Raw genomic sequence first — 27,028 nt, 5'->3', positions numbered from 1 at the left:
TATTTCAGTGTTGCATAACACAAGTGACCACCACTATTGACAATGACGGGATTTTTACTACAATGGGAACAAAAAATTCTGTTGTGAAAAGATCTTTTTTTCAGCGAGGTGTTTCAGCTTTTGTAGCATTTGTAACAGTCTTCAGTTGTTGAAAAAGGAGGCATTTCGTTAATATAATACTTGGAAACTTGCTTAGTGGTTACAGTCTTACATAGTGTTTTTTAATGTCACTTGATGAAATGGCACACTTTTAGACATAGTTTTTGGTTGGCATAGTTTACAGTGGTGCCTTGAGGTGTAAAACGGTAGCAGTTTGACATTCCTGAGCTCTAAGAGTTTATAGTGTAAACCTGACAGAGCATCTTGTAGCCCTTTTCTTCATTGTTCAGTTCACAAACTTCTTAGCTGGAAATAAATTTCTTACACTTCTCGTTAATATATGATTTAATCCTCCACAGGACAGCTTTGAGGAAAATCTGTATTGTTACAGGTTTTTTCTTTGTATGCACCGTGGAACGATGTATTGAAAGGCAAAAAATTACACGCATACCCCATGGAGAAATCTTCGTCATTCTGATACGTTTTGAAGACCTATTTTTAACACATGAAAAATTGCAGTGCCCAACTCTGATGGCTAATATATGACAATAAATAAATGTTCATAAGGCTACGTGTGTCAAAGCAATGAACAGCGTACTCTGGATTAGAGCAGTATCATTTAATGTTCAACTGCCTCATGTTTTCTGTAATTTTGATTAAAAGTGAGGCTTGGAAGTCTCGGACATTTCATGAGAGTAAACTTTCCAGAGGCCGTTCATAATTTTATAAAACCATAATAGTGGTTCTGATACGCAGTCAGTACTGGAAAACTTTTGAGTTGAAACTCTAAACTGAATTTAGAGAATATTGTAACCGTATGAACAGTATAAGTTTCCAGTTCTCTCATAGAAGCCTAGCAGCAAATCCCAGTTCTAATTTCTCACTCCTAAAGAACAAGTTGGAATGGGAGTGTCGTCTTCTGATCTTACTGTCTGGCTCTGTGCCCTCAGCTAACAAATTGCTCCACTTTGGACAGTGACAGGGTATCAGTTTCGACTTCGTATTATATGCTGTATAGTTGATTCATCACTCTGTTATTTTGGCTTTTCCACCTAAGTTTTGAAGTGTATATGTAAAATATTTCTTCAAATAAATGTTGAAGTACATTGAAATAGTTTAAACTTTACATTTATGCTGCTACTAAAGGATATGTCTTAGAATCGTAATCTTACATCTACTTTTATAATTAGATTACTCTTATCTATTGCATCAAATTTTTTGAATTAGGAAGGTTGGAATATATTGTGCAGCAGCTTCATGATTAATGCAATGAATTCTTTGCTCGTTTTCTCTAGGAACTGCGACAAACCCAGACTGATAGAAGCATTGAAAACCAAGCGCATCCGTGATATTGCCTGTGGCAGTTCCCACAGCGCTGCCATTACCTCCAGTGGTGAACTGTACACCTGGGGACTTGGGGAATATGGGAGGCTGGGACACGGAGATAATACCACACAGCTGAAGCCTAAGATGGTAAAATAAATGTTTCTGGTCTCTGATGAAACACAAATGTGTGTGTTTGTTTAAGAAGTGATGAAATAAAACGAAAGCAAAGGCAAAACCTGTGAAAGCAATATTAAGACATCCATTTTGAAGTGTTCTGAATTAGGTTTTGGTACATATGCTTCTAATAACAGGCAAACTATTTCAGAAAGGCCAAAAAGATCCAGCCCCTTTCTTTTTCTTGAGAGTGATGTGAAATGGCTAGTGCTGATTTGGACTTCCTGTCCTGCATCTGCTTTGGCACGTGGCTGGAAGCTACTCATGTCCTTGAGCCATGTTAGATCCTGAGTGAGCAAGACTTGGCGATCCTTTGCTGAATGGCCTGCTCAGGTTGGGCACAGTGAACAAGATCAGTTACAAGAGCTTGAACATATCTTTAAGGTTTTAAAACATAATTTCTTTGAAACATCTAGCTTACTTTTTCTGTTTTGTAGGTTAAAGTGCTCCTTGGCCACCGAGTCATTCAGGTTGCTTGTGGAAGCAGAGATGCTCAGACTCTTGCTCTGACAGATGAAGGTAAGAATATCTTGTTCCAGAAGCTTTCTAGCGGGTGGAAATACTGTGAGCGTTGTTTGACCTGCACTTTGGTGTTTGTTAGGTTTTGTGTTTTCTTGGGGTGATGGTGACTTTGGAAAACTGGGCCGAGGAGGAAGTGAAGGATGCAACATTCCTCAGAACATTGAAAGACTGAATGGCCAAGGCGTTTGCCAGATTGAGTGCGGTGCGCAGTTCTCGTTGGCGCTCACCAAATCCGGAGTGGTATGGACATGGTACGTTACATTTGACCGAAAGTATTAACAAAGCAATTTCTAAGTATTTTTTGTATTTATTGCTGTTTGACTGTCTTTAACTCCATCTTTGCCTTCTATGTATGTTTTGTCTTACAAATCCAACACTGTGCCTTCAAGCATGCTCAGCTGTGCACTGCACTCTCTGCCAGGGTCGTACTGAACTCGTGGAGGAAGGGGGAGAGATTCCCTCTCTTGGGAGCAGTGGAGTGCGCAAGGGAACATTAATTCAGGACTTTGGAGTGGGAAAAAGAGACACTGAGAGTCATAGTTAGGAGTATGGAGCCTACAGCTAAAGCAGAAACTGAGAGGGTAAGAATTTAGTAGAGTAAGGATGTAAGCCAAAGCTCAGAGGAGGTGAGACCTTCCTTGGAAGCACAGGGTCTATGCAGAGCTCATTGCTGCTCAGAAGGCCACTGAGTTGTCAGTAAAGATGCCTCGAAGCAAGAATTGCTATGAGGTGATCAGTGAGAATTATTCAGAAACCCTTTTTATTTCTCTTCTCTTTGTCTGCTTGCCTCTGCTTTGTTTTGAACACAAATGTAGCTTGCTGAGTTTATAAACCCTTCTGTAAAATCTGAAAGCTTACTATATGGCAGATGAAGTTCAGAGCTTTAAGCAGATTCAAGGTCTTTTCCCATCCTTGTGCAGTAACACTATGACCTGCTTGATGCATATCAAAGCTAAGAGGACTTAAAAGAGTCACTTTTGCTATATTATTTGTCAGCAATTGATGAATGACATGAAGAGAAATCCACAGAGCTTCCATTTTTGTAAGTTACTTCTTTTGAAAGCTTTTATCAGAGATACTGTTTCTCAGAGTGGCCTCTGGAAGCTGTATTTCTCACTTCCCCTCCTCTTTAAATATTTTTTTTGTAGTGACAAAAGGAGTAAGAATAAAGGGAGTCTGGCTGTCTTTAAGACTCTTTGCAAAGTTCTTGTTCATTCCTTCCTTCCCCTAGGTTATCTTAACACTGTTATACTGAGTCATAAAATCTACAGCTACTTCATCATATTACAGATCTACAAGAATTTTTGGGATCAATTTCAGCTGTGCATGTCTGCCCTTTCAGATGGCTGAGTTGCTTCTAAACATTTATTCTTCTTAAATTTTTACTGGTCTGAGGGAAAAACTGCAACTTCTGTGTTATAACTTTAGGTAGGCAACAGTAATATATATCATATTCACCTCCATTATAACATGACATTTCTTGAGAAAAATTGGTATTGCTGGTGGAGTGCAGCAGAAATGAGTGAATGGTTGCTAAAAACACAGTGGAAGAACCCTCAGGATTTTTTTTTTCTTCTTTCCTGACATTCTTAGAGGGTGAATAAGTGTTCACATTACTTTTGCTTATGTTGTACTTTTAGTACAGTATGTGTATAACAATTTTAGAAGAATTTAAATTATGGAGGCTTGAGAACCTACATTGAGGCTTATAACAATGTGAAGAAACTCAGTTCTGAAAATGTGTTAGTTTTGTGAGTAGACTCGTTAGAGGGTCTGTTATTGTTAGGTTTATCCTCAGTGGTGTAAATCTGTCCAAGTCTATCAAAGCACATCAGTTTTTTCAGTATTTATAGTTGCAGTGAGTATTTAAATTACAGGGCAAATTCAGCGTAATGACAGTTACACTGTGTGCAAAAAAATAGTCATAATGATGACTGGTCTATACAGTGGTGAAAAGTTACAGAATCGTAGAACTGCAATTATCTGCATTTTTAGGCCTTTGTAATTCAGATTTGAGGAATTTGCTAGTTGTTTGTGTTTAATCCTGATGACAGATGAAGGATTTTGATTTGGAAACCCGCATTGACAGAGGAATGTGTAAATACTGTAGTGGTTTCAAATTTGATGTTTACAATCTGCTGCAGGGGTAAAGGCGACTACTTTAGGCTGGGCCATGGCACGGATGTGCATGTACGAAAGCCCCAAGTTGTGGAAGGGCTGAGGGGCAAAAAGATCGTGCATGTGGCTGTAGGTGCACTCCATTGCCTCGCCGTTACCGACACTGGACAGGTACGTTGCGTGTCACCCTCCTTTCCCCTTTTCCCTTAATTCAGAAAGGAATAAACTAAACTGTTGAGGAAGAAGAATGTAATAGTGTTGGTACCGATGGAAGAAAAATCTCATATGATATTTAATTGCTTTTTAAAGTCCTGAACAATCATAGACATGATTAAAATTTAAATTATATTGGCTTTTGGAGTTTAAATGTTGTCGTTATAGTAGCTTTTGTAATATTTTCCTCATTAATGTATTATCACATGATCAGTTTCCTGCTTCTCACTTTTGAAATGCAGAAGAAGTTGTAGTATTCCGGATAAATTTTTCTGCTGTGATTCAGCATTATCGTAGTATTGATTCAGATCCCTAATGTAATTACTGTGCAACCAATTCTTCTAGCTTACTGTTCACTGTGAACACTGAGTAATTTATGAATCCACTGATGATTTATGAATTGGCAATAATTTATGAATCATCTGATAAAGTGCCACTTTGATTTTTCTTTTTCTTTTTTAATGTATGATAGATAATGCCTGCATTATTTAGCAGGAGAAAAAGGAGTCATGGCAATAAGTTCTCTAAAAGTGCCCTAGATTAATAATACATATCACTAAGAGTCCTTTGTAGTGTTTTTTTTTAATAAAAAACCACAAACAACAGTTTAATGAGGCAACCGGTGAAGCAAAGTAATCTGTGGAAATGTTTACTGGCAGGTGTACGCTTGGGGTGACAATGACCATGGGCAACAAGGCAACGGAACTACTACAGTCAATCGAAAGCCCACTCTTGTCCAGGGCTTGGAAGGCCAGAAGATCACTCGGGTTGCTTGTGGGTCTTCACACAGTGTAGCGTGGACAACGGTGGACGTAGCTACACCAGCTGTTCATGAACCGGTACTTTTCCAGACAGCGAGGGACCCTTTAGGTGCATCTTATCTTGGTTGGTATTTATTGCCTTACATTGTTCTGTTGCTTGTTTGGGGTTTTTTTTAGTGCCATTGGAGAGTTAGTTCTGTGTGTGGTTTAATAGGTGGTTGAAGAGGGGAAAAAAGAAAACTGTCTTTTGAAACTGCAGAACAACAAGAAAAAACATACATCTAAAAAAAGCCCAAACATAACCTCTTCCTGAATGTGGGAGCTGTAAAGTTCTTGTTCAGAAGCAGCCTGTATTTGAAATTTTATTGTTCTTCAGAAAATTAAAATGCAACATGCTTTATGAAATGCCCCAAAAACTTTAATATGGGATAGAGCTTTACAGAGGTAATGATAGGTGGATGCTACTGTAATATTGTTCTTCTTCCATACTACCTCCTGCTATAATTTCAGATGCTTCTGTTGCTTCTGTCTCTAAGGTAGGTGACTTGAGAATTTGGAAGGTAAACCAGCAATGTTTTGTGTTGAATATGAAGGCAGCAAACATTTTGCTAATTAAATTTTTTCATGAACAAGACAGTGTATTTTAAAAAGAGCAAGAACTCTTTCTCCATAAAATATCTGGTTAGTATTTTTAAGAGCACCTAATAAATATTCTTGACATCTGAGAAATTTCTGTGTAAGTAAAACTTGTTTTAGATGCTGATCACCAAAATGTTTATATCTGTATTATCTCCATTAATAAATAGCAAAGTGGAACAGTATTTTGTGAAAGCCCTCACTACAAAGCCTCAGTGTTGCTTGTAATGTTGTAACTGTAAAGTTAGTTTTACAGTCATCTTTCTGACTTAACAAGAAATTACAGAAATTATTTCCAGTCATTCAAAAACCGCTCGCCTTCTCTTTTTTCTCTTCGCTCCAGGTGTTCCTTCAGATGCAGATTCTTCTGCTGCCAGTAACAAAATTAGTGGGGCAAACAGTTCCAAGCCGAATCGCCCTTCGCTTGCGAAGATTCTCCTATCGCTTGATGGGAATGTTGCCAAACAGCAGGCGCTATCTCACATACTGATGGCATTACAAATCATGTATGCCAGGTAGGCATGCAAACATTTTTGTCTTCTGCAGAAGGTGACATAGTATCTCTAGAGTCAGGTTTAAATTGCTTCTCAATTTTGGACTCCTCAGGATAGGCCTAAACTGTGTTTAAATTTTCTTTTGATGTTGATGTTAGCTTTATGCTGTTACATTTTCCTTACAGAAGCTCCCAGAGCCTGAGGAAATTTTTTTTTTTTTCTTATTTGGGGGTACTTGAATAAATCACATAAAAGGAGTGTAAGTAAATCATGACAGGTGATACAGAGGCAGCAGGGTGGGGCATGGTGGAAATAACAGTAAAACTTTACAGTGCCCTCCTGTTGTTAGTAGAGAAAGGAGTATTTGTGCTAAAATTTATGAAGAGGAGCACATGTAATGTAGTGGCCTTAAAACACAGACTTTAAGCATCAGGCCCAAAGGAGAATGGAGATAAACTACTCAATATTCCAGAGCTTGGAAACCTTTCTTTATTTTGTTAACATAAGCTAGTATAATCGTTTTCTAAATTCAACCAGGGAATATGATTAGGTTTACATTATCTGTCCTACATAATTTCAGGGATGCAGTTGTTGGAGCGTTGATGCCTGCAAGTATGATTGCACCAGTGGAATGTCCCTCTTCATCACCGGCCCCCCCATCAGATGCTACTTCAACGGGAAGCCCTGCTAGCGGAGATGAAGGCATGCTTGTTGGAGATACAGAAGAGAGGTTGAGCCCAAACCCGTGGCAGGACAGGAGAGGGGAGGTAAAGTGTCAGTGTTTAACAGTAAAGCTGAAAAATACTGTCTCATTTAGTTTGATATTGGCAGAGCTTAAACAGCTCTTAAATGCTTTGCTTTCAGGTGTACTCTGTCAGATTTGGAAAAATTAAAATTTTAGCATGAAATCAGTTTTGAACTCTCAGAATGCCATGTGTCATATAAATACAATTGTGACAATTTTGAGTAGTATTTTAAACTTAACATGAAAATATTAATGATTTGACCAGATACTGAATTAATTTTGCAGGAGCAATCTTTTTTTTTTTTTAAAAGTCAAGATTAAGGGCAGTAATTTAAACTAAATTTACATCAACTAATGTAGACAGGAGGAGAGCCTGAACTGAATTCTACTCTGATGATTCCCAACTGCTAACAGAAGCAGAAAAAAAGAAAAGAGAACTTTTTCTTTAACAAACTGTTAATTTGACGTGTATTGTTAAGGCTTGTCTTTCACACTGTAGACTTTTCTGCAGGCACTGACGTTTTATTGTATTTTTTTGTAGCAGCTGGCATTGAGGGGAGTGTTGGCTGGTTTGCTGTGCTAGAAACGTTAAATAGAAGCTAAAACGATAGGGAGGGAATCTGTTGGGTTTGCATTTATGGCTGTTTTTAAATTACTGCTGTCTTTGAACATAGGCCCTCCTAAAAAATAATTAGACTTTTAAAGGTTTTATGGTATCTTGTTGCAGCTTTTTTAGTTATTATTTGTTTTGGCTAGGTTGTTTCTTCAGAAGATGCTGTGACACCATCTGCTGTAACTCCCTCGGCTGCTGCCGCCTCTTCCCGTCCTTTCATTCCAGTCACAGATGATCCTGGAGCTGCCAGTATCATTGCAGAAACCATGACAAAAACCAAAGAAGTAATGTTGTCAATATCTTCCTTAAAACTCCAATCCTTACCACGCTTATCACAAGCAACTTTGCTTTTCTTGGGGTTTTATTCTTTAAATGACTGCATTTTTTAAAAAAAATCTGTCCAAAGACAGAGGGATTTAAAATAAGGAAGTTAAAGGATGTTAGAGTTAGGAAAGCTTTTTCATTTGAGAAATGCATTGAGCAGTAGCTTAATTTGGGGACCATATAATCCCCAGTTTACAAATTGTGTTTGAAAGTTATAGAGTAATAGAATCACAGAATTGTCAGGGTTGAAAGAGACCTTAAAGATCATCTAGTTCCAACCCCGCTGCTGCTGCCATGGGTAGAGACATCCCCCACTAGATCAGGCTGCCCAGAGCCCCATCCAGCCTGGCCTTAAAAACTTCCAGGGATGGGGCTTCCACCACCTCTCTGGGCAACCTGTGCCAGTGTCTCACCACTCTCATGGGGAAGAACTTCTTCCTAATGTCCAATCTGAACCAATCCATCTCTAGCTTTAATCCATTCCCTCTAGTCCTATCACTACCCAACATCCTAAAATGCCCCTCACCAGCTTTCTTGTAGCCCCCCTTGAGATACTGGAAGGCCACACTAAGGTCTCCTCGGAGCTTTCTTTTCTCCAGACTGAACAGCCCCAACTCTGTCAGCTTCTGAGCCCAAACTTAAAACTTCTTTGGACACGTTGTTTGGATTCAGTGAAATGCTTCTTTTGTCTTCACTAACTAAATACTTGGCAATTTATTTTGCAGGATGTAGAAAGTCAAAGTAAAGTGTCTGGCCCAGAACCGCAGTACTTGGATGAGTTTACCAGTCTCTTGGTACCAGATGACACACGAGTCATGGTTGACCTGCTGAAGCTTGCCGTGTCCAACCGAGCGGGTGAAAAGGGAAGAGATGTTCTTTCGGCTGTGCTCTCCGGTATGGGCACAGCTTACCCTCAGGTCAGCTTTTGTTTCTGGTGCTTTATAACTATGTCCTCTTTTACTAGGAGCTTGCTAGAGTGTTTTCTTGTATGGAAAGCGCAGTTCAGTGTACTGAGAAACTTAATAAATGTGAAAATACACATGAAGCTTAAAGATTTTAATACATGCATGTGCTGCAAATGTCAGTAACAGACTGTTTCCTCTGTTTGTCATGCTGCAGTTAGACATTAAGATACAAACTTAATGAACTGTATGTATGCATTGTACGAGTGGTTATTGGAATGAAGCTGAGTTAACCAAGCCCTATTTCCTCGAATGCTAGTTAAAAAAGCTTCCGTGTTGGTTTTCTTTTGCATCTGAGTTTATTTCTCAAATTGATGCAGTCATTCTTGTTAGCTAAAAATGTTGTTACTGTTAACAATGTAATTCTTAATTTTTAAGATTCGCATTTTGTGCATTGAAGTTTCTAAGTATTTACAAAGTATCCATGGGTGTGTGTTTTTTTGGAACAGCCAGCAAACAGAATTAATAAATGATGTAGCATTGGATACCAGCAGCTACGGAAAAGAATGTTACAAATCATTTATTTGTAGAATATCTGCTTACAATAATGAACTGAAAGTTGCTTAATATTTCTTGTAGCTTTATGCTTCAAATATTTTTTGCTAACTATGATGCAGTTTATGGCTTTACATTGCTTAAAGGCCGATTTGAAATGTCAGAAGTGATAATGTGAAGCTGATTTTTGTATTCTTTTATTGAATTTGTCTTCACTAACCAAAAAGATGAATAATACCTTTGTTAAGGAATGTGCACTGACTTGAGAGAAATTTTGCTTATTAGTGGTATAAATGACAAGACAGCTTCAGTTTTAAACAAAGAAATCTTATGGTATTTTTGTCCTAGTAAACTAGGATCATGGGAGAGCCTAACTGACGCTATTCATATAGAGCCAATTGCATGGTATTTCTTGAACTGTTACTGGGTTTGGATTTTTTTACTTCCTTCTCTTCCCCCCCAAATTTTCTATGCTCAGCCATATAGTAGCTGAACAACTTTGTGTTTGTGTGTGATATTTTGTGATTTTTTTGTTGTTGTTTCATTGCTTGCTTGTTTTTTTTTTTAACCTTGTCAGTCAGTATTTTTATTTGCTCTTTAAAAATTGTATTAGTATTGGAAAAGTGTTTTGCATTTTTACATACTGGTTAAGTATTTATGCCTTTCATTAATCTCTTGGCCTATGCTTTACAGTTTGTTTTTTTCTGTAAAGGAAAACAATTATTTTTGTTGTAATTTACTGGAAACTTTTGTTGTTTGGCTTTCAACTTTAGTAGTGTTTCAAAATCTACCACCACGGAAAAGAGAGCTTTTGAATCATTATGATGGTTTATGAATCAGAGTTCAGGAAACAAGTGGTTGTTATAATTATTTATTTTAAATTTGGGCAGAATGTTAGTTGGCTTAGATTTCTTGGGACTAGACCAACTTACTTTTCATAAAGTGTGTATTTTTCTTTTCTTAGGTTGCTGATATGTTGTTGGAGCTCTGTGTTACTGAACTAGAAGATGTAGCAACTGATTCGCAAAGTGGTCGCCTCTCTTCACAACCAGTTGTGGTAGAAAGCAGCCATCCATATACTGATGATACATCTTCTAGTGGCACAGTTAAAATACCAGGTATAGAATTCTTAGACTTACGTTACTAAAGATCAGTTAATCTCAAGCCTGCATGCAATATTGTTTTCCTTAGCTTGCAAAAATGTGTGTTGAACTTTTAAAGCCATATTATGTATTGTGTTCCTAAAGTGTTTCTTAAAACACATACTGCATGAACACCTTGATTTTGTGAACGACACATTTCTGAGTTCACTGGCTGTCACTGCAGCTGTGTATCATTGCTGTTTTCAGTTACAAAGCTGAGAAGAGTCATTTTCAGAGTCAGTAATTGAACACCTGTCTTCTGGTCTTGATCACTTTTTTGTTATAACACTGTCTTTTCATTTAGTGCTTGCTCCCTGTGTTACCAAGTACTTATCAAAAGGTTTAGGCAACAAAGAGCTATTTACCCTAACTGTAAATGGATGGTTTTTTTGTCTGTTGCAACTTCAGTTCTGAATTTAGTCTTCTAGCTACTAGCCCCTACTCACATGAGCTTGGGGTGATGTATGCCTTTCAAAGAGAAGAAATTACAAACAATGGTGTTAAACTGAAGCAAGCTGTGGCTTCGAACAACTATATTTTCATGTGGATTTCTAAAGGACTGTGTTTGTTTTGTGGTATCGAGTGCTCTGGAGAAATGTGTAAACTCTTTGTTGTCATTTAGGTGCTGAGGGACTGAGGGTAGAATTTGATCGCCAGTGTTCTACAGAGCGGCGTCATGATCCTCTCACCATCATGGACGGTGTCAACCGAATCGTTTCCGTCCGATCAGGTTATGAGAACTAGTGCTCTTGGTGCTCTTCAAAAATGCCTTGTGTGATTTACTGTTACATGCTAAATGAAACGTTCTGCTGTCTGTGACTGACTTGTTGTGAAGGTTATGCCAGTTGAAAAAGAGGACAAAGTCTGTAAATTGGTACTCTGTTTTAAACTTTAAAATATGTGGGGTCCACACACAGACATGTAAGAGTGATCTTGTGTCTCTGAATATAGAAAATCTCTCAGAAGAGCATGTTATCATGCTCATCCTAAGAGCAGTTAGAGTATTAAAAAAAAAAAAAATCAGTCTTTAGCTCTTCTGCCAACAGATATGAATTTTTGGTACCATCAAAGTATATTTTAATAAATTGGAACACATTTGCAAAAGAATACTTCTTTTGTTAGCATTTTTTTTTCAGTTAATAACTTACGGAAATTTGAGTCTTCATACAGTCAGGACAAATGCTCTTCTGTAGTCGAATGCCCAAATAATAGCTGAGCTTTCTCTGTTTTCTACTCTGGACAATATATATGACGATACATGAAATTTTCACATCTTTTATGCTGTTACCTCTGATTTAATTTTTAAGCACTGTTAATTTGTAAGAGATTTTAGAGGAATATTTTTGGTCTCATAAATTTTACGTTGAACCGACCCATACATTACATCATTTACAAAGATCTTGGTAGTTATGACCTGCGTTTAACGTTTCTGAGCATTCATGATGTGGGCTTTACTGTTGACCCATTTTTCACACAGCTGTTTCAGATGCACATGTGTTTCATTACTGAGATAGTTCTGATTGGATTCCTTGTTGGAAAAAGCTGAAAAGCTTTATTTAATGTGTATGTTGTTTTATATTTTTGTAATATGAAAAGATAATTTGAAAATAGGACAATGGATTTTAGTAAGATCTAAGTAGGTAAGATTGTGTTTTGAATGTGGTATTAAAAGTGCCGAGGGTATCTCTAAGCAGTACTAATTGAACTGTTTAAGACTTTAGTATCATTAATATAACATCTTTATAGTTACATTCATGTGCTTTATGTAGCATTTTTTTCTCAAGTGCATGATGTTTGTGATGGAAGGAGTTGCTATAGATGAGTGGCTTGCGTGTTGGCTCAGGCGGTACAGATGAATATGTTCATATTTCCTGTTGTAACAGGTCGTGAGTGGTCAGATTGGTCTAGTGAATTGCGAATTCCGGGGGATGAGCTCAAGTGGAAGTTCATCAGCGATGGCTCTGTGAATGGATGGGGATGGCGATTCACTGTTTACCCTATTATGCCGGCTGCAGGTAAGGTAACATATTGGAATTTTACTGAAGGGCAGGAGAGTAGATTTACTTGTCTCGTTTTTTGTTTGCTTGTTTCACAGTTGCATTTATTGCGTGATATTTACATGCTGAAGTTCATTTTCATTCATACTAATAAAACATTTTCATTCATGGTTAGCAAACATTTCCAACAAATTCCCAAGAGATGCACTTAGACATAGGGAAGAGGTATTTTGTAATTACTCTAGTTTGCCTTTTCATCACTGAAAATACTTTTGAGGCACAATTCATCAGGAATTCTTTTTTGTTTTAATGCATCTGTTTTGAAATTAGGTGAATTCTGTCATGAAAGTACCTCTTCCAGTCCCTTCAAAGGGTGGTGGAATGGACAAACTCAGATGCAGGCTGGTGCTCAAGACTGCTGTGTTTGGCTGGCTAAACCCTGCCTATGTTCAGCTCTTACTTCAGTCTGAGGAAAAATCTTCCTGACTTTTTTTTTTAACTGTTTTTTTTGTTTGTTTGTTTCTTACAGGCCCTAAAGACCTTCTTTCAGATCGTTGCATTCTTTCGTGTCCCTCAATGGATTTGGTTACGTGTTTGTTGGATTTTCGCTTAAATTTTGCTTCCAACAGGAGTATAGTTCCTCGCTTGGCAGCTTCTCTTGCAGCTTGTGCTCAACTGAGTGCCTTAGGTAGGTGCCGTCTTAAAATTAAGTCTCTTTGTCTGAAGTTAAAATGAGAATTTTAAGTAATCACATTCTTTGTGTGCTTATGTTTCCTTAGCTGCTGGTCACAGAATGTGGGCCTTGCAGAGACTACGGAAACTGCTCACAACAGAGTTTGGCCAGTCTATTAACATCAACCGGATTCTGGGGGATAATGATGGAGAAACACGAGCTTTGGTGAGAAGGCAGTGACATTCTCCTCTTCTCGCTTTTTACATTAAGGTGTATGTGAAGTGTAAAAATGCTAGCCCTGATGTAAAATGCTTTTTGTTGTTAACAGCAAAATAGGAAAGGTGTAAATGAATAGCCTTGCAAAGGTCTACGAGCCTGTAAAGGTACTCAGTTTTAGAAAAAAAAAAAATACTAATTCCAGTACTATATGGTTGTGGTTTTGCAATTACCTTGGAGTGATAGAAATACTTTTGTATTAAGAAATGGATGGAAATGATGCTTCAGGTAGCTAGCTGTAGTTTGAGCAGTTGTTAATGTTTTGTCCTAGTCATCTAAATGTACTTTTTGTAATAGTACAGTGAGACTAACTTTCTAGTTCTGTGCTTTCTCTAGAGTTTCACAGGAAGTGCATTAGCTGCTTTGGTTAAAGGTCTTCCAGAAGCTTTGCAGCGACAGTTTGACTATGAAGACCCCATTGTGAGAGGTGGCAAACAGTTGCTCCACAGCCCTTTCTTTAAGGTAATGGGGTACAATCAGTAAAGAACTTAAAGTTCTGGCGGGGTTTTTTGTGGTTTGTTTTTTTTTGTGTGAGATGTGGTAAGCTCACCTAGTCCTATATCAGAAACATTTTCTGACAAAATCAGAACAACACTACTAAAAGGAGAATCAAATATGTAAATAAAGAATAAGGAGTACCTAGCTAAGCAGAGATAGGTCAGAAAAACGTTTTGGAAGGATAGTAGACTACACTTTTCGATAAGTGATTTCTGAGTTGTCCTAATAGGTGTGCAATGTATCTTTATTCATTTATTTAAATACTGTGAAGGTTTTATTTATATCTAGTTGGAACAAATAAGAATGTCTCAGAAGAAAGGCTATTCAGTTTTAACTCATACTTCAAAGTAAAAATAAGCAAGCTGAGGAAATGGAGAAAAGCAACGAGAATAAAAGGCTGGAAAAGCCTCCCATGTAGTGTAAGTTAAACTAAGAGGACTTATCTAAAGGAAAAGAATTCTTAAAACACATACAAGTTTATACAGGGAAGAATTAATCCATTGTTTGCAATTTTCATTAGTGTGATTGATTTGAAATTGAATGAAATTGAAAATCAATTGAAAATCGATTTAATTGTGGGAAGGAGACTTAGTTTAGAAGTAGAAGGTAAAAAGTTCAGTATGTGGTATTTGATACAGAAGAGTTAATTATCTAGGAGTGTTTTTCACAGGATTTTGTAAAAAATTATGGCTTGGAAGAGGACATTAGATAAATAACTATGTTGAGATAGTGTGGGTACACTTTAACCTGTCCCATCAACGAGGGGGATGAAGATAGCTTTTAGTGTCCCATAGATTTACATGTCTTGGAGACTGTGTTCAGACCCTACTGGACTGTTCAACTACATCAGAGACATATTGCTTTTTAGTACACATATTTGATATATCCTTCAAGTGGTTTTGGTTATCTGCAGGTGCTTGTGGCTCTTGCCTGTGATTTGGAGTTGGACACTCTCCCTTGCTGTGCAGAGACGCACAAGTGGGCCTGGTTCAGGAGATACTGTATGGCATCCAGGGTTGCTGTGGCTCTTGATAAACGGACACCGTTACCTCGCCTTTTCCTTGATGAGGTACCTCAGGAATATTTCAAATGGTTCATGGAATATATGAAAGTGTTTCACTTGAAAAGATGCACTGAGTTTGAAGTATTTTATGCTAGCTGTATTCAGAGGAGTGGATAGTTTGAATAATGTCGCTTAATCCAAAATATTTTACAGGTGGCAAAGAAAATCAGAGAACTAATGGCAGATAATGAAAATATGGATGTTCTTCATGAGTGCCATGATGTCTTTAAGAGAGAACAGGATGAGCAGCTTGTCCAGTGGATGAATAGGTTATTTCTTTCAACTGTCATTGGTTTGGTCTTGTATTTTTAGTGACTTTTTAAAAGCTCTTTTAAAATTTGGTCTGTTTTTTATTTTCCACAGACGACCCGACGATTGGACACTTTCAGCTGGCGGCAGCGGAACTATTTATGGTTGGGGTCATAATCACAGAGGACAACTTGGTGGGATTGAAGGGGCAAAAGTCAAAGTCCCAACTCCATGTGAAGCTCTTGCTACCCTTAGACCAGTGCAGTTAATTGGTGGTGAACAGACTCTGTTTGCAGTGACTGCAGATGGGAAGGTAAGGATATATAAATAATCGTTAGACTCCCTTGAAATATTTCATCCTCAGCCAGAATGAGTTTGACTAAATAAAAAATAATGTGTGTAGCACAGATTTTTTTGTGGTAGTGGTTTTGGGATTTTTTTTTTTAAAGAAACAGAGCTATAGCAACTTGCTGCAAGTGCAGTCTAGGAGTTCAGTGTACTATAGCATTAAATGCATAGAACAAGATATGTATTCCAGTTCTCAATTCAAAACTGTAATCAGATTTTTGAAAACAAAGCTGAATACAAGTAATGTGCTCACAGAGTCTCATATAACAGAGCTGACAGTAAAATGTGATGGTGATTATGTCTTTCTGACAGGGGAGGGGTGTAATTGGAATCCGAGATTGTTCACAGACGGCCAAATGCGTGGACGTTAGATATTGCAGGATCTGATTTGCAGATGATTAAAATCCAAGTGAAAAGAAGTACCCTGCAGAGGTGTAGTGTAAGGTATAGGAGAAAAAATAAGTTGATGAATTTGTAAACATCTTTATTTTGATATAGATGGCAGCTTCAGTGTTAAGGATGTGATCAAGAAGTTTAGCTAGAGCTTTTTGTAACGATTACATCCATCTAGTTGGGATATTGTAATGATTTCTCAGCAATCAGTATCATCCTTCTTAATGATTCACAGAAGGGTAAGGGACAGATTAATGACATTTCTTGACATCATTCTATTGAGAGAAATCAATTTCAGACAAAGCGAAAGGCAGCACTTAAAACTGTATTTATGGAGGCATGTAAGAAATTATTTTTCAGGCTTTCCTTTAACTGTTTTATAGTACACATTCAGAATTTTTCTCTACAGCTCTAGTGAATGTTCTTTGAGGAGCAAACAAAATTAAATTTTATTCTTCACTTTAAAGCTGTATGCCACTGGATATGGAGCAGGTGGTAGGCTTGGAATTGGAGGAACAGAGTCAGTTTCTACTCCAACTTTACTGGAGTCCATTCAGCATGTGTTTATAAAAAAAGTTGCGGTAAACTCAGGAGGAAAGCACTGTTTGGCATTGTCTTCTGAGGGAGAAGTTTATTCTTGGGGTGAAGCAGAAGATGGTAAACTTGGTCATGGAAACCGAAGGTACGTAACACTTTGAAATGGTGTTTTTAAAAAAACTATTAATGGATTCTTCTTATTGTTGCTATGTAATAGAAGTGTTGTATGAGATCTCCCTGTATGTAAAAGTTGGTGTTAAGCAGTGGTGTGGAAATGTACATTTTTTAAATTAGAATTACAAAATATTTTTCAGATAAACAGTTACTCCGATTTCCGTAGTTAGATATTGTGCTCTAACGTATCTGTGGACATTAAAGTCTGGTTGCTTTCCTTTGGGATCCATCTTTTAGGTGCATGGAACTTCAAGGCAATTCAGAACTGCCATTCTGCTTCTCATTTCCACCTGCATTGTTGCCTCCACTAAAGGAGAAAAGTTCTGTTGTGTTAGAGATAAGTGTTCCGATCCAAAAGGAAAAAGGAATGCTGAAGTCCATGGTGGAGGGCAGCAGCACATTTTATGCTGGAAGTTTTGATAATGTGTCTTAACTTAGACTGATTTTTCAGGGTAGACTAGATTTTAATGAAACTGGCTTTGTAGTTTCAGCTAACTTGTAATGCTGTAGTGTAACGTATGGTAAAATACTTGTAGCTTGTATAGATGTCTCAGAATATTTCTGAATGATTAAACATGTCTCTTTTGGTTATTAAACTGGGAAAAAGGCAAATACTCGGTTATTTTAGGTGCCCTTGTATGCATTTTAAAAACCTCTCTCCACACATTGAACATGAAGGGTCTGTTCTAGAACTTTGGTCAAGTCGAATACTTTGGTTTCAGTCCTTGTGATCGTCCTCGTGTAATTGAATCTCTGAGAGGTATAGAAGTGGTTGACATCGCTGCTGGCGGAGCACACAGCGCGTGCATTACAGCTGCAGGAGACCTCTTTACGTGGGGAAAGGGAAGATACGGGCGCCTTGGGCACGGAGACAGTGAGGACCAACTAAAACCTAAACTGGTAAGAAATCATTGAAGTTCTAGACAGTCTTAGTCCAGTTCTTACTTTCGCATTGGTAATGTTTTGTGTTTCTGTATATAAAGAATGAAAGGGCAAAATGGTGGCATGTGTTCATGAGAAATGAACAGTTGCTTTAGAAAACAGGAGCATATTGAGGGAATAAAACCAAAGTGGGGCTGCAAAACTTTGCTAGAAATCACTAAACAATGTGTAAGGAATTTGCTTTAGAGAAGGCTTAAAGAACACCTCAGATCAAACACCCCACCCCTCAGTAAGTAAATTCTACCCCTTCACAGCAATAGTTTGCACTGAAAGTAACAAGTGAGCTCCTTGTCTACTGGTTCCACTCATTGTTTACTTACTAAAAAAATATGCCAGTGCTGACAGTGATAGCCACTTAGTCACTTGCAAACTGCCTTTTTTTCCCTGACATAGTAATTATACTCTTAATTCTCATGATTGAGTACTGAGATATTATGGAAGCATACACTAAGTTAGTAAGGATTTAATCTAAGTAGTTATGAAGTATTTAATAGCTATTTGCTGAATAAATTTGAGTTAAGGAATTATGGATTAAGAAGATAGCTGTTTCCATTTGGTTCTTAAGTGGTAAATCTGAGAACTTGGACAGCACAGAATGTAGGGAAGAATGAGGATATTGATTAGTTGACAAGTTGTAATTCAGCCCATCATACTCCTGTAGGAGCTTTGAGTTAGAGCAGTGGAATTAAGAAAACTGCCCTGCCTTGGAAATGAGAGTTCGTTTTGCAATCTCTGTTCTCTTGCTCAAAATACAGCAAAGGATAAGATTGCATTAGTTGAATCAAACTGATGGTTAGTTTGGTACTTTTATTCATAGCTCAGTGCATGTATTTCTATTCCTGCAAGCATTAACTTTTTTAAGTGCTTGAATTTGTGCAACGAGGTATTGTGCATTCTTAGTCCACTTCGGGACCTCATTACCTGTATCCAGATGTCCTCCTTCCCTTGGCCCCCAGAAAACAAGGTCTACCCCTTTTCTATACATCTTTCTACATTTTTTGCCCCCTCCATCCTCTTGATTAGTATGAAAATAGTTAATCTGCAGATGAGTTGAAGTATGTGAAGTTCCATGCTGCTTTGGATGATGAATTGTGCTACCTCTAATTTATTTCTTGTGTGGTGTGACGATGCAATGTAGGTGGCTCACCATCCTTTCACTCCAAATCCCATGCTTCATCACTAGATGGCAGCATTTCAAAAGATGTTGATTACATTTAGATTATGGTGCAAGTGCTAGAAAATTGTCAAGTAGTAAAAGAGTATTTGAAAAAGACTTTTTTTTTTCTTACTTTATACAATATTCACCCAGAAAGCCTTAAATTATTTCAACAGAGTATAGCCTTTGATAACCTTGCATGTTTTGTATGAATTAGTTTCTCTGACTTTTTAGGTAGGGAAAAAAAGAAAGTAGCTCACCAATTAAAAAGAATAATCTAGTATTTAAAATGCATAGTTAATTTTCGTTTTGCTAATTGGGAAAGAGCAAGGCCCTTTGAGTTGCCCTTATTTGCTTCTTCCTGTGGCATTTCAGACTTGTGTTGGTTAGGCAGCTCTCCAGGTTGTCATCTTTTCTGAGACTAGATGACTGTGTCTTTTATTGTGATCAAAACTGGGTGATTTCTTCCCAGGTGGAAGCTCTCCAGGGCTACCGCGTGATTGACATAGCCTGTGGCAGCGGAGATGCACAGACCTTGTGCCTGACTGACGATGATACAGTCTGGTCCTGGGGTGATGGAGATTATGGAAAACTTGGGAGAGGAGGCAGCGATGGCTGTAAAGTGCCAATGAAGGTATTTAAATGTAATTGTTTTCATTGTTTTAGAAACTGCAAGGTTGTAGCGAATGCTGAAGAGATTTAGCGATATTTGCAAACCTTCACCTGTGCTGGGACATCAGGATTTTTCTGATTGTTGTTAAGAGTAAACTTAGTAGGCTACAATGACGAGTCTTTAGATTTTGTGCTGACAGTTAAAGTTGCACTTGAAGGTTTCTTCTTCAGAGAACATTACAGGTTCCAGCAATATTTCTCATTTTAATTTTGATTCCTGACAAAATGTTAGATTTTTGCCAAGAAATCATATTTTATGTTAATAAATTTCCATAATATCGCTGCAAAGTCATAACTTCGTTCAGAAGGGGCTATCAATTGATTAAAAAGTAACCTTTGTATTAAACCTTTCATATGAATCTGTGGTTGACTCGGAATTTCTCCATATGTTACACGTTAAATCCGTGTAGCCATCTAATTTGAATTCCAACGCTTCATAAGAAGATGAACGTTGTCTGTCTTTGAGAAATGTATGTGAGCTGGGTATACCTATGCTCAGTGAGTTTTAGATTTTTTTGACTCGAGTCACAGTTTATTACCTGGATATAGATATTCTGTTACAGATAGACAAAGCCCTACCAGCTTCTGCCAAATAACCATTTTTTTTAATTGCATAACAAGAGACAATATGAAAGTGGTTTATGTTTCATCAATTATCAGGCCCATAGGATTGTTGGTAAAGTGGTATAGAGACCTGCAGAGAATGAAAAGGAAGAGTGCACTGGCGGTTTAAATATTTTTATGATTTTATGATATTTTTATTATGTTGGCAGAACCCCATCCATGTCATACAAGGTAGGAAGGATTAATGTTGAGTATTTGGAGACAGAGCCTTACTGTTTCTACCAAGTGGCAATTGCCGAGTAACTATTGGCAAAACACACTAGAGATCGTCTTCCAACAGTTTGCCAAACCTGAGCCGCTTTTTAATGAGCAGTAAGTGGTAAAAAAATAAAAGGAGTAGAATTCGGCTAAGTGAGCTACATACACATTTTAATATATACATATACAAATACATTAATTTTAATAATATAAAAATATTAATATAGTAATATAAATACATATAGAGACCTACACACTTGCACGTTATATTTTACTTAAGACAGTGCAGTCTATGAAAATTATACCCTCTTTAATGAACTGACTTTGTTTGATATTATTTTCCTAGATTGATTCCCTCACAGGCCTTGGAGTGGTTAAAGTAGAATGTGGATCACAATTTTCTGTGGCTCTTACCAAATCTGGTGCGGTGTATACGTGGTAAGCATTTTGTATTATTTATTTTGTCAGTGTTAGATGTAACCTTGTCTGCAACAAATATTAGTGTCATACTGCCTTTGCTATTTTGATTCCTCCACTCATCAAAAGCTTTTGAGTTCCTCTGTCTTGACTAATAAAATCTACCACTTTGAGGGACATTTTATAGGGCTGTTTGAACAAAAAAATCAAAATATTTTGTCTTGGAGACCTAAGCACAGAGTTGTTGTTCCAGGCATTGACCACTGCAAGATGCAAAAGTTCCAAGAAGGTCAGTAGAAGTATAAGCCTGAAGTGTCATGCAGGTTGGCAGATGACAGCATAAATAACGTACTTGTATATTATCAAAATTGTGTCTAGCTTGTGGCGACTGTAGTCTGAGCATATGATTTTAGTTCATTGTTTCGATCTTCCTTCACCATTCCAAGGTTTGTAGTTTAAACTACTGGACTTAAGCGTTTAAAAAGTTGAAGCAAAATACCTTCCCAACATCCTTCTGCCCCCTTTTCTGCACTACTTTAGAGAGATCCTTAAACTCTACAAACTTCTGGTCTCTGAGGTCAGAAAACCTATTGGTTTTGGAGATTAATGCTTCTAATACTTGATCATTTAAGAGTGAAAAAACCCAAACAATTCCCTCCAGAAGCGGTAAAACAATCTACACAGCATAAATAGGAACAGCGTATTGGAGGTTTAGGAATTCTTACTATAGCAGCAGAATCACATCGATGTCATACGAGCTAGGGTTGATTAATGCTGAGTATTTGGAGAATACTTTGGTATTAGATGGTTTATGCATACATTTATGGATCAAATATCAGACACAGTCTGTCCTTTCTTTTTTTCCACAATTAAAATACAGTTTTAAAATGTTTTACCTTTTCTTTGCAGGGGCAAAGGAGATTATCATCGCTTAGGCCATGGATCTGATGACCATGTTAGAAGACCACGACAAGTGCAGGGACTGCAAGGAAAGAAAGTCATTGCAATTGCTACTGGGTCTTTGCACTGCGTTTGCTGCACTGAAGATGGTATAAAAGTCAAATAGTTTACTTAGTTTTCAGTACCGAATTTGAAAAAGATGAAACTTTATTTATTGGTTAACTGTCAGTAGGATGTCCTTGCTAAAAATGCTAGTCCACTATGTACAAGGACATATTTTGTGTTTTCAGATGTTGCATATTTCCAGAGCAGCAAGGATGTCATTGATTGACAATGATTGCATAAAACCAACCGAAGGTTTTTAAAGAGTTTAAGTTTCATAAATGCTGATGGTCAAAGAAAAATATAGACCTCTAAAAGTAATTACAGATTGGTCAAGCAGTAAAATGAATGGATTTGGCTTTTTTTTTTACTGAGTCTTTTGAGCCTGCTGAGGTGTTTAACTTGATAAATGAAACAATTCACAAGCAGTATTGCTTCTTACAGAGCGGGTTGAGATACTGAATAGTCTTTGTAGCAGACTCACTCCCACATGTAATTAACAAGTCTGCTCAATAACAGGGTGTTTTATAAGTGCTAGCGAGATAGTTTATAGCTGCAGAAAATGAAAGGTCAGAAACAAGATTGCTATTTAAAAAGTATTTTCCAATTACCTTACAACAGTAAGCACCTGTTTTGGTGTCCTCTCTCGTAATACAGCCTATTACAGGGTTTTTTTTCCTTCATCTCATACAAAATGTTAAGCCTTTTATAATTATTTTTTTTAATATCAGCCCTTTTTGCGATGAAACCATCAAAGAGAAGCTGTTTCTGGTCTATCTTTTCTTATTCTTCTATCATCTCCTCCTGTTCTAGAACAGAACTTTTAAGTTATGTAAACTGAGGAAATAAATGCATCTTAGACTAGCTACTCTACATAGGTGATGGGCCCAGTCATGTCATTCAAGATCTATCTGCACTTGACAATGGATTACAGGATGGCCATCAGTCCTAGAAATCTTTGTTACAGTCCAAGGCCTCATTCAGTTAAATAATTTATAGATGCTAGTTTAAAAAAGGCAAAAAAGCTTACCTTCAGAAAAATTAATTTTTATTTATTTATTTGTTTAGGGGAAGTGTATACATGGGGAGATAACGATGAAGGGCAGCTTGGAGATGGAACAACTAACGCCATCCAAAGACCACGCTTGGTTGCAGCACTTCAGGGTAAAAAAATCAACAGAGTAGCCTGTGGCTCAGCCCATACTTTGGCTTGGTCAACCAGTAAGCCTGCTAATGCTGGCAAGCTCCCTACACAGGTAATATTTTTGGCCTACTGCATTCAGGTTTTAAACATACCTAGTATACTTACTGTTTATTTTTCAGTTGATGTATTTCCTTTCTAAGTTCCTGCATAAGCTCAGTGTGCTTTGGTTTGTCTTCAAATTTGAGCCAGTTACTTTGTTTTACTTCCATATTTGCAAAGAAAGATTCCAGTTTTCTGAGGCGAGAAAGCCTCTTCATTCAGTTGTTAATCCAATGCAGAACAGTAACTCGATTTGCAAATTGGCAAGAATTCCAGTTCTGTACTTCAGCTGTGAATACCTTCTGCCTTCCAAGGGACTTTTTCGTTACTTGCTCTACGTTGAGACAATTGCTTTTTGAATGTTCTGTCTTTTAGCTATAGTGCCTTGGTATAGTGATGACATGATATAAAGTATGTCTCTGCATGGATAAAGAGAACTGTAGAATATGGAATAGTTAGAATAGTCTGTCACATTTCTAGTATTTGTTTGAGTTTAGATAAATATTATTAATCTTTTATAAACAACCGAAGTCACATATGGACAATGTGAATAAGCAAATATTTGAATTTCTAATAGAAATTTATCTAAAAATCTTATAAATTTTTGTTCTATTTAATAAAATTATTTGAAATTGCATTTGGCTGTCATTGCCTTATTGTAGGTTCCTATGGAGTACAATCATCTACAGGAAATTCCCATCATTTCATTGAGAAACAGGCTTCTGCTGTTGCATCACATTTCTGAACTCTTCTGTCCTTGTATTCCAATGTTCGATCTTGAAGGAAGACTTGACGAAACTGGCCAGGGACCCTCAGTTGGGTTTGATACATTACGGGGAATCCTGATATCGCAGGGAAAGGTATTTATCTGAATATTTTTAAGGGAGTGATTTGTAACTATAAGTAAAATATACTGCTTAAACAGTTTTTGAAGAAAATAGAACTTTATGTCTCAATTTGTTCTGTAAGTTGTACGTCAAATATTTGCCTGCTGATTATGCAAACTTCTTTCTTTGTGCTCTTTTTATTATGTTTTTGTCAGTTTTTCATTGTATTGTGCTTTTCTGTGTTTATCTTGAAAATAACTTTATGCTGTAAATCTTCAGTCAGTATTACAGCCTACTTCTTGTAGAGTATTCAGTAGATGTTATCCTGGAAAAAAATGTAAGATAAGTATGAAATGGTCATTGTCTGCTTTTTGTATTTCAGTTGTCATGAGCAGGTGAGGTACTAGTTGACCCAAAGCTCTATGCAGGTACAAGCTTGTTTTAGACTGGGCTAAAAGTGGAGACAGAATACTCAGGAGTGCAGTCTCAAATCAATAAAGAAAGTGGTTTTTATAGTTGTAAGTAAAGTCAGTCCGTGGAAATTGTAGAAAATTATAATGCTTCAAATCTACAACACTTATTCAGAACTTTGGATCTACAAAGCCTTTAAAAACATGACTTGCCTTCAGTATGATCATCAGTTTTGTATCTTAGTTTTCTCACTGTCATAGTAACTTGTCTAATAAAAAATGATAACCTTATATAAACAGACAAAATCTGCTGGGAGATATATTTGAAGAAGGAAGAAGTTAAGTCTTCCTCTGCAGTGCTGTTCTGTGTCCTTAAATAGGAAACATAGCCTGTAACTAGACTCTTTAGCATGTATTGTCTCAAGGTCACTTTCTCTAAACTCCAATAAAATTGTGTATTAGAGCAATCCAGCAGAATACATGCTTTGCAGACCAAGAGAAGACTAAACATTTTTCAGCAAAACCTGAGTTAGAAAAAAGCAAAGGGAAATCCTACCTGTTGTCTTCATGACACTTTTATATATTAGTGCTGTTAGTAGGGAGTCTTAGGGTGTATGATGTTAAACATAGGAATGGGGGTGCAGGAGTCACATTCAGCATAATTTACTTTAGGAGTCTGTAGAACAGTTAAAGAAACGCTTCAGATATAAGATAAAATGTGATAGGTGTATTTTATGTCAAAAGAGACACCAGAAGTTTTAGTGCCATGCTGATATTGAGGCATTGAAGTCAGGCTTACCTTCAGAGATTCTAAAGACTTAAAAATATTTTTCAAGCTTGCTTGAGTCTGATTGTGTAAAGTTAGATCAATATATTTAGTGAGAGAACCTCAGGTATTTGAATTTGCATACTTTAAAACAAAACAAAAAATATTTGCTGTTCATTTATTGCTTTCCCATAGCAAGATGATCTCATTTTTGGCTTTTTTGATTGTTTTTCTGGCATTAATAATTCTCCATATACATAGATTATTCTAGTATAAACTAATTTATACCTGCACTCGTGACATGTTTTTTTAATGATAACTGAATCTGGGTGCAGCACAACCTTTGAAGCCGGGTTTTATGTGATAAAGGAGTGATTTTAATTTTTTTTTTTAGTATCCCAACTGTTTAAGATTTGAATGGTATTAGCACAAATAGCACAATCCTTAACTAACATCTCACAGCTTTATCTTCTGTTGCTTTTGTTTATGTTTAGTATTCCAAAAGTATTTGATGCTTGTGTCCATTTCTTTGAAAGAGACGCTCAGAGGTGTTATGCCTTTTCTAGAGTTTTGTGATGTTCTCAGAAGAAAATCACAGAAGGATAATATTGCAGGATCAATTTCTCTGTTCTACTGAAGAGTCTCTTTATTCCCTGAGTTGAACTGATCATGTGTTTACCTGTGAAATATGTGCAGCTTCCTTACTTGATTGCAGCTTTGCCACTACTTTATTTTTTTTTTGTATTTCCCTTTTTTTAGGAGGCAGCTTTCAGAAAGGTGGTGCAAGCAACTATGGTGAGAGATCGTCAGCATGGGCCAGTCGTAGAGCTCAACAGAATACAGGTATCTTCAGCTGAAGCTTTTAGTCTCTATATGTTTAGCCCACACCACTGTTCATTTCTCAAGTCCCTTTGTTTCAGCTTTTTGGTATCCAAGTAATGGAGAGCTGAATTTTTATCAGAGAAACAAACCATGGAGAAGGGAATGTGGCAAGAGCTGCTAATTTCTGTTTCAGTATGGTTTTGCCCACACTGTAGTTGTTTCAGGGGGAGGAGGACACCTGTTGAAATATCAGGTGAATGATTTAGACTCTAATGAGCAAATCTGTGTGACATAGGACCGAGTTTTCAAAACTCACCAATTTAGATAGTTTGAGAGTGGTGATTCTGATGCTTTTCTTACCTTTCTACACACACCATATAGAGTACAACCAGGGAATCAGGCTCAGTCAATGTGGGTTTATGAAAGGCAGGTCCTGCCTGACAAACCTGATCTCCTTTTATGAGAGGATGACCTGACTATTGGACAAGGGAAGGGCTGTGGTTATTGTCTACCTAGACTTTCAAAAAGCCTTTGACACTGTTCCCCATGGAATTGTCATGAAAAAACTGACTGCTCATGGCTTGGGTGAGCATACAATCTGGTGGATAAAGCACTGGCTGGAGAGACGGGCCCAAAGAGTGGTGGTCAATGGAGTTAAATCCAACTGGTGGCCGGTCACAAGTGGTTTTCCTCAGGGCTTTGTGTTAGGACCATTTCTCTTTAACATGGATGATCTTGATAAGGACATTGAAGGTATGAGGTAGAGGCTGAAAGAGCTGGGTCTCTTTAGTTTGGAGAAGAGGAGGCTGAGGGGTGATCTCATAAATGTTTATAAATACGTCAAGGGGGAGTGTCAGGAGGACAGTGCCAGGCTCTTTTCAGTGATGTCCAATGACAGGACAAGGGGCAATGGGTACAAGCTGGAACATAGGAGGTTCCACTAAAATATTAGGAAAAACTTTTTCACTGTGAGGGTGACAAAGCACTGGCACAGGCTGCCCAGGGAGGTTGTGGAGTCTCTTTCTCTGGAGACATTCAAAACCCGCCTGGACATGTACCTGTATGATCTACTGTAGGTGATCCTGGTCTGGTGGGAGGGCTGGACTAGATGATCTTT

General features: G+C 37.4%; 1 protein-coding gene across 1 annotated transcript in view; it reads left to right on the top strand.

Annotated features, from left to right (window-relative positions):
• HERC2 (HECT and RLD domain containing E3 ubiquitin protein ligase 2) overlaps positions 1-25,932 on the top strand; it is a gene marked incomplete at its 3' end in the record, with an annotated part of 98,489 nt that extends 72,557 nt beyond the window's left edge. The window contains exons 60-85 of the mRNA XM_009877602.1: positions 1,395-1,572; positions 2,037-2,118; positions 2,201-2,372; positions 4,266-4,410; positions 5,112-5,337; positions 6,193-6,364; positions 6,924-7,110; positions 7,845-7,985; positions 8,751-8,942; positions 10,447-10,600; positions 11,247-11,354; positions 12,508-12,639; positions 13,151-13,309; positions 13,401-13,519; positions 13,907-14,032; positions 14,982-15,137; positions 15,285-15,400; positions 15,495-15,693; positions 16,589-16,803; positions 17,555-17,732; positions 19,403-19,564; positions 20,771-20,862; positions 21,751-21,890; positions 22,912-23,099; positions 23,749-23,946; positions 25,849-25,932. Of these exons, the coding sequence (XP_009875904.1) occupies positions 1,395-1,572; positions 2,037-2,118; positions 2,201-2,372; positions 4,266-4,410; positions 5,112-5,337; positions 6,193-6,364; positions 6,924-7,110; positions 7,845-7,985; positions 8,751-8,942; positions 10,447-10,600; positions 11,247-11,354; positions 12,508-12,639; positions 13,151-13,309; positions 13,401-13,519; positions 13,907-14,032; positions 14,982-15,137; positions 15,285-15,400; positions 15,495-15,693; positions 16,589-16,803; positions 17,555-17,732; positions 19,403-19,564; positions 20,771-20,862; positions 21,751-21,890; positions 22,912-23,099; positions 23,749-23,946; positions 25,849-25,932 (4,021 nt within the window). The remainder of the gene's footprint in view (positions 1-1,394; positions 1,573-2,036; positions 2,119-2,200; positions 2,373-4,265; positions 4,411-5,111; positions 5,338-6,192; positions 6,365-6,923; positions 7,111-7,844; positions 7,986-8,750; positions 8,943-10,446; positions 10,601-11,246; positions 11,355-12,507; positions 12,640-13,150; positions 13,310-13,400; positions 13,520-13,906; positions 14,033-14,981; positions 15,138-15,284; positions 15,401-15,494; positions 15,694-16,588; positions 16,804-17,554; positions 17,733-19,402; positions 19,565-20,770; positions 20,863-21,750; positions 21,891-22,911; positions 23,100-23,748; positions 23,947-25,848) is intronic.
• Between the last annotated feature and the right edge of the window lie 1,096 nt (positions 25,933-27,028).

This window comes from Apaloderma vittatum, unplaced genomic scaffold, assembly GCF_000703405.1.
Source record: "Apaloderma vittatum isolate BGI_N311 unplaced genomic scaffold, ASM70340v1 scaffold8471, whole genome shotgun sequence".
Classification (NCBI taxonomy): domain Eukaryota; kingdom Metazoa; phylum Chordata; class Aves; order Trogoniformes; family Trogonidae; genus Apaloderma; species Apaloderma vittatum.
This window is presented reverse-complemented; position numbering and strand designations above follow the sequence as displayed.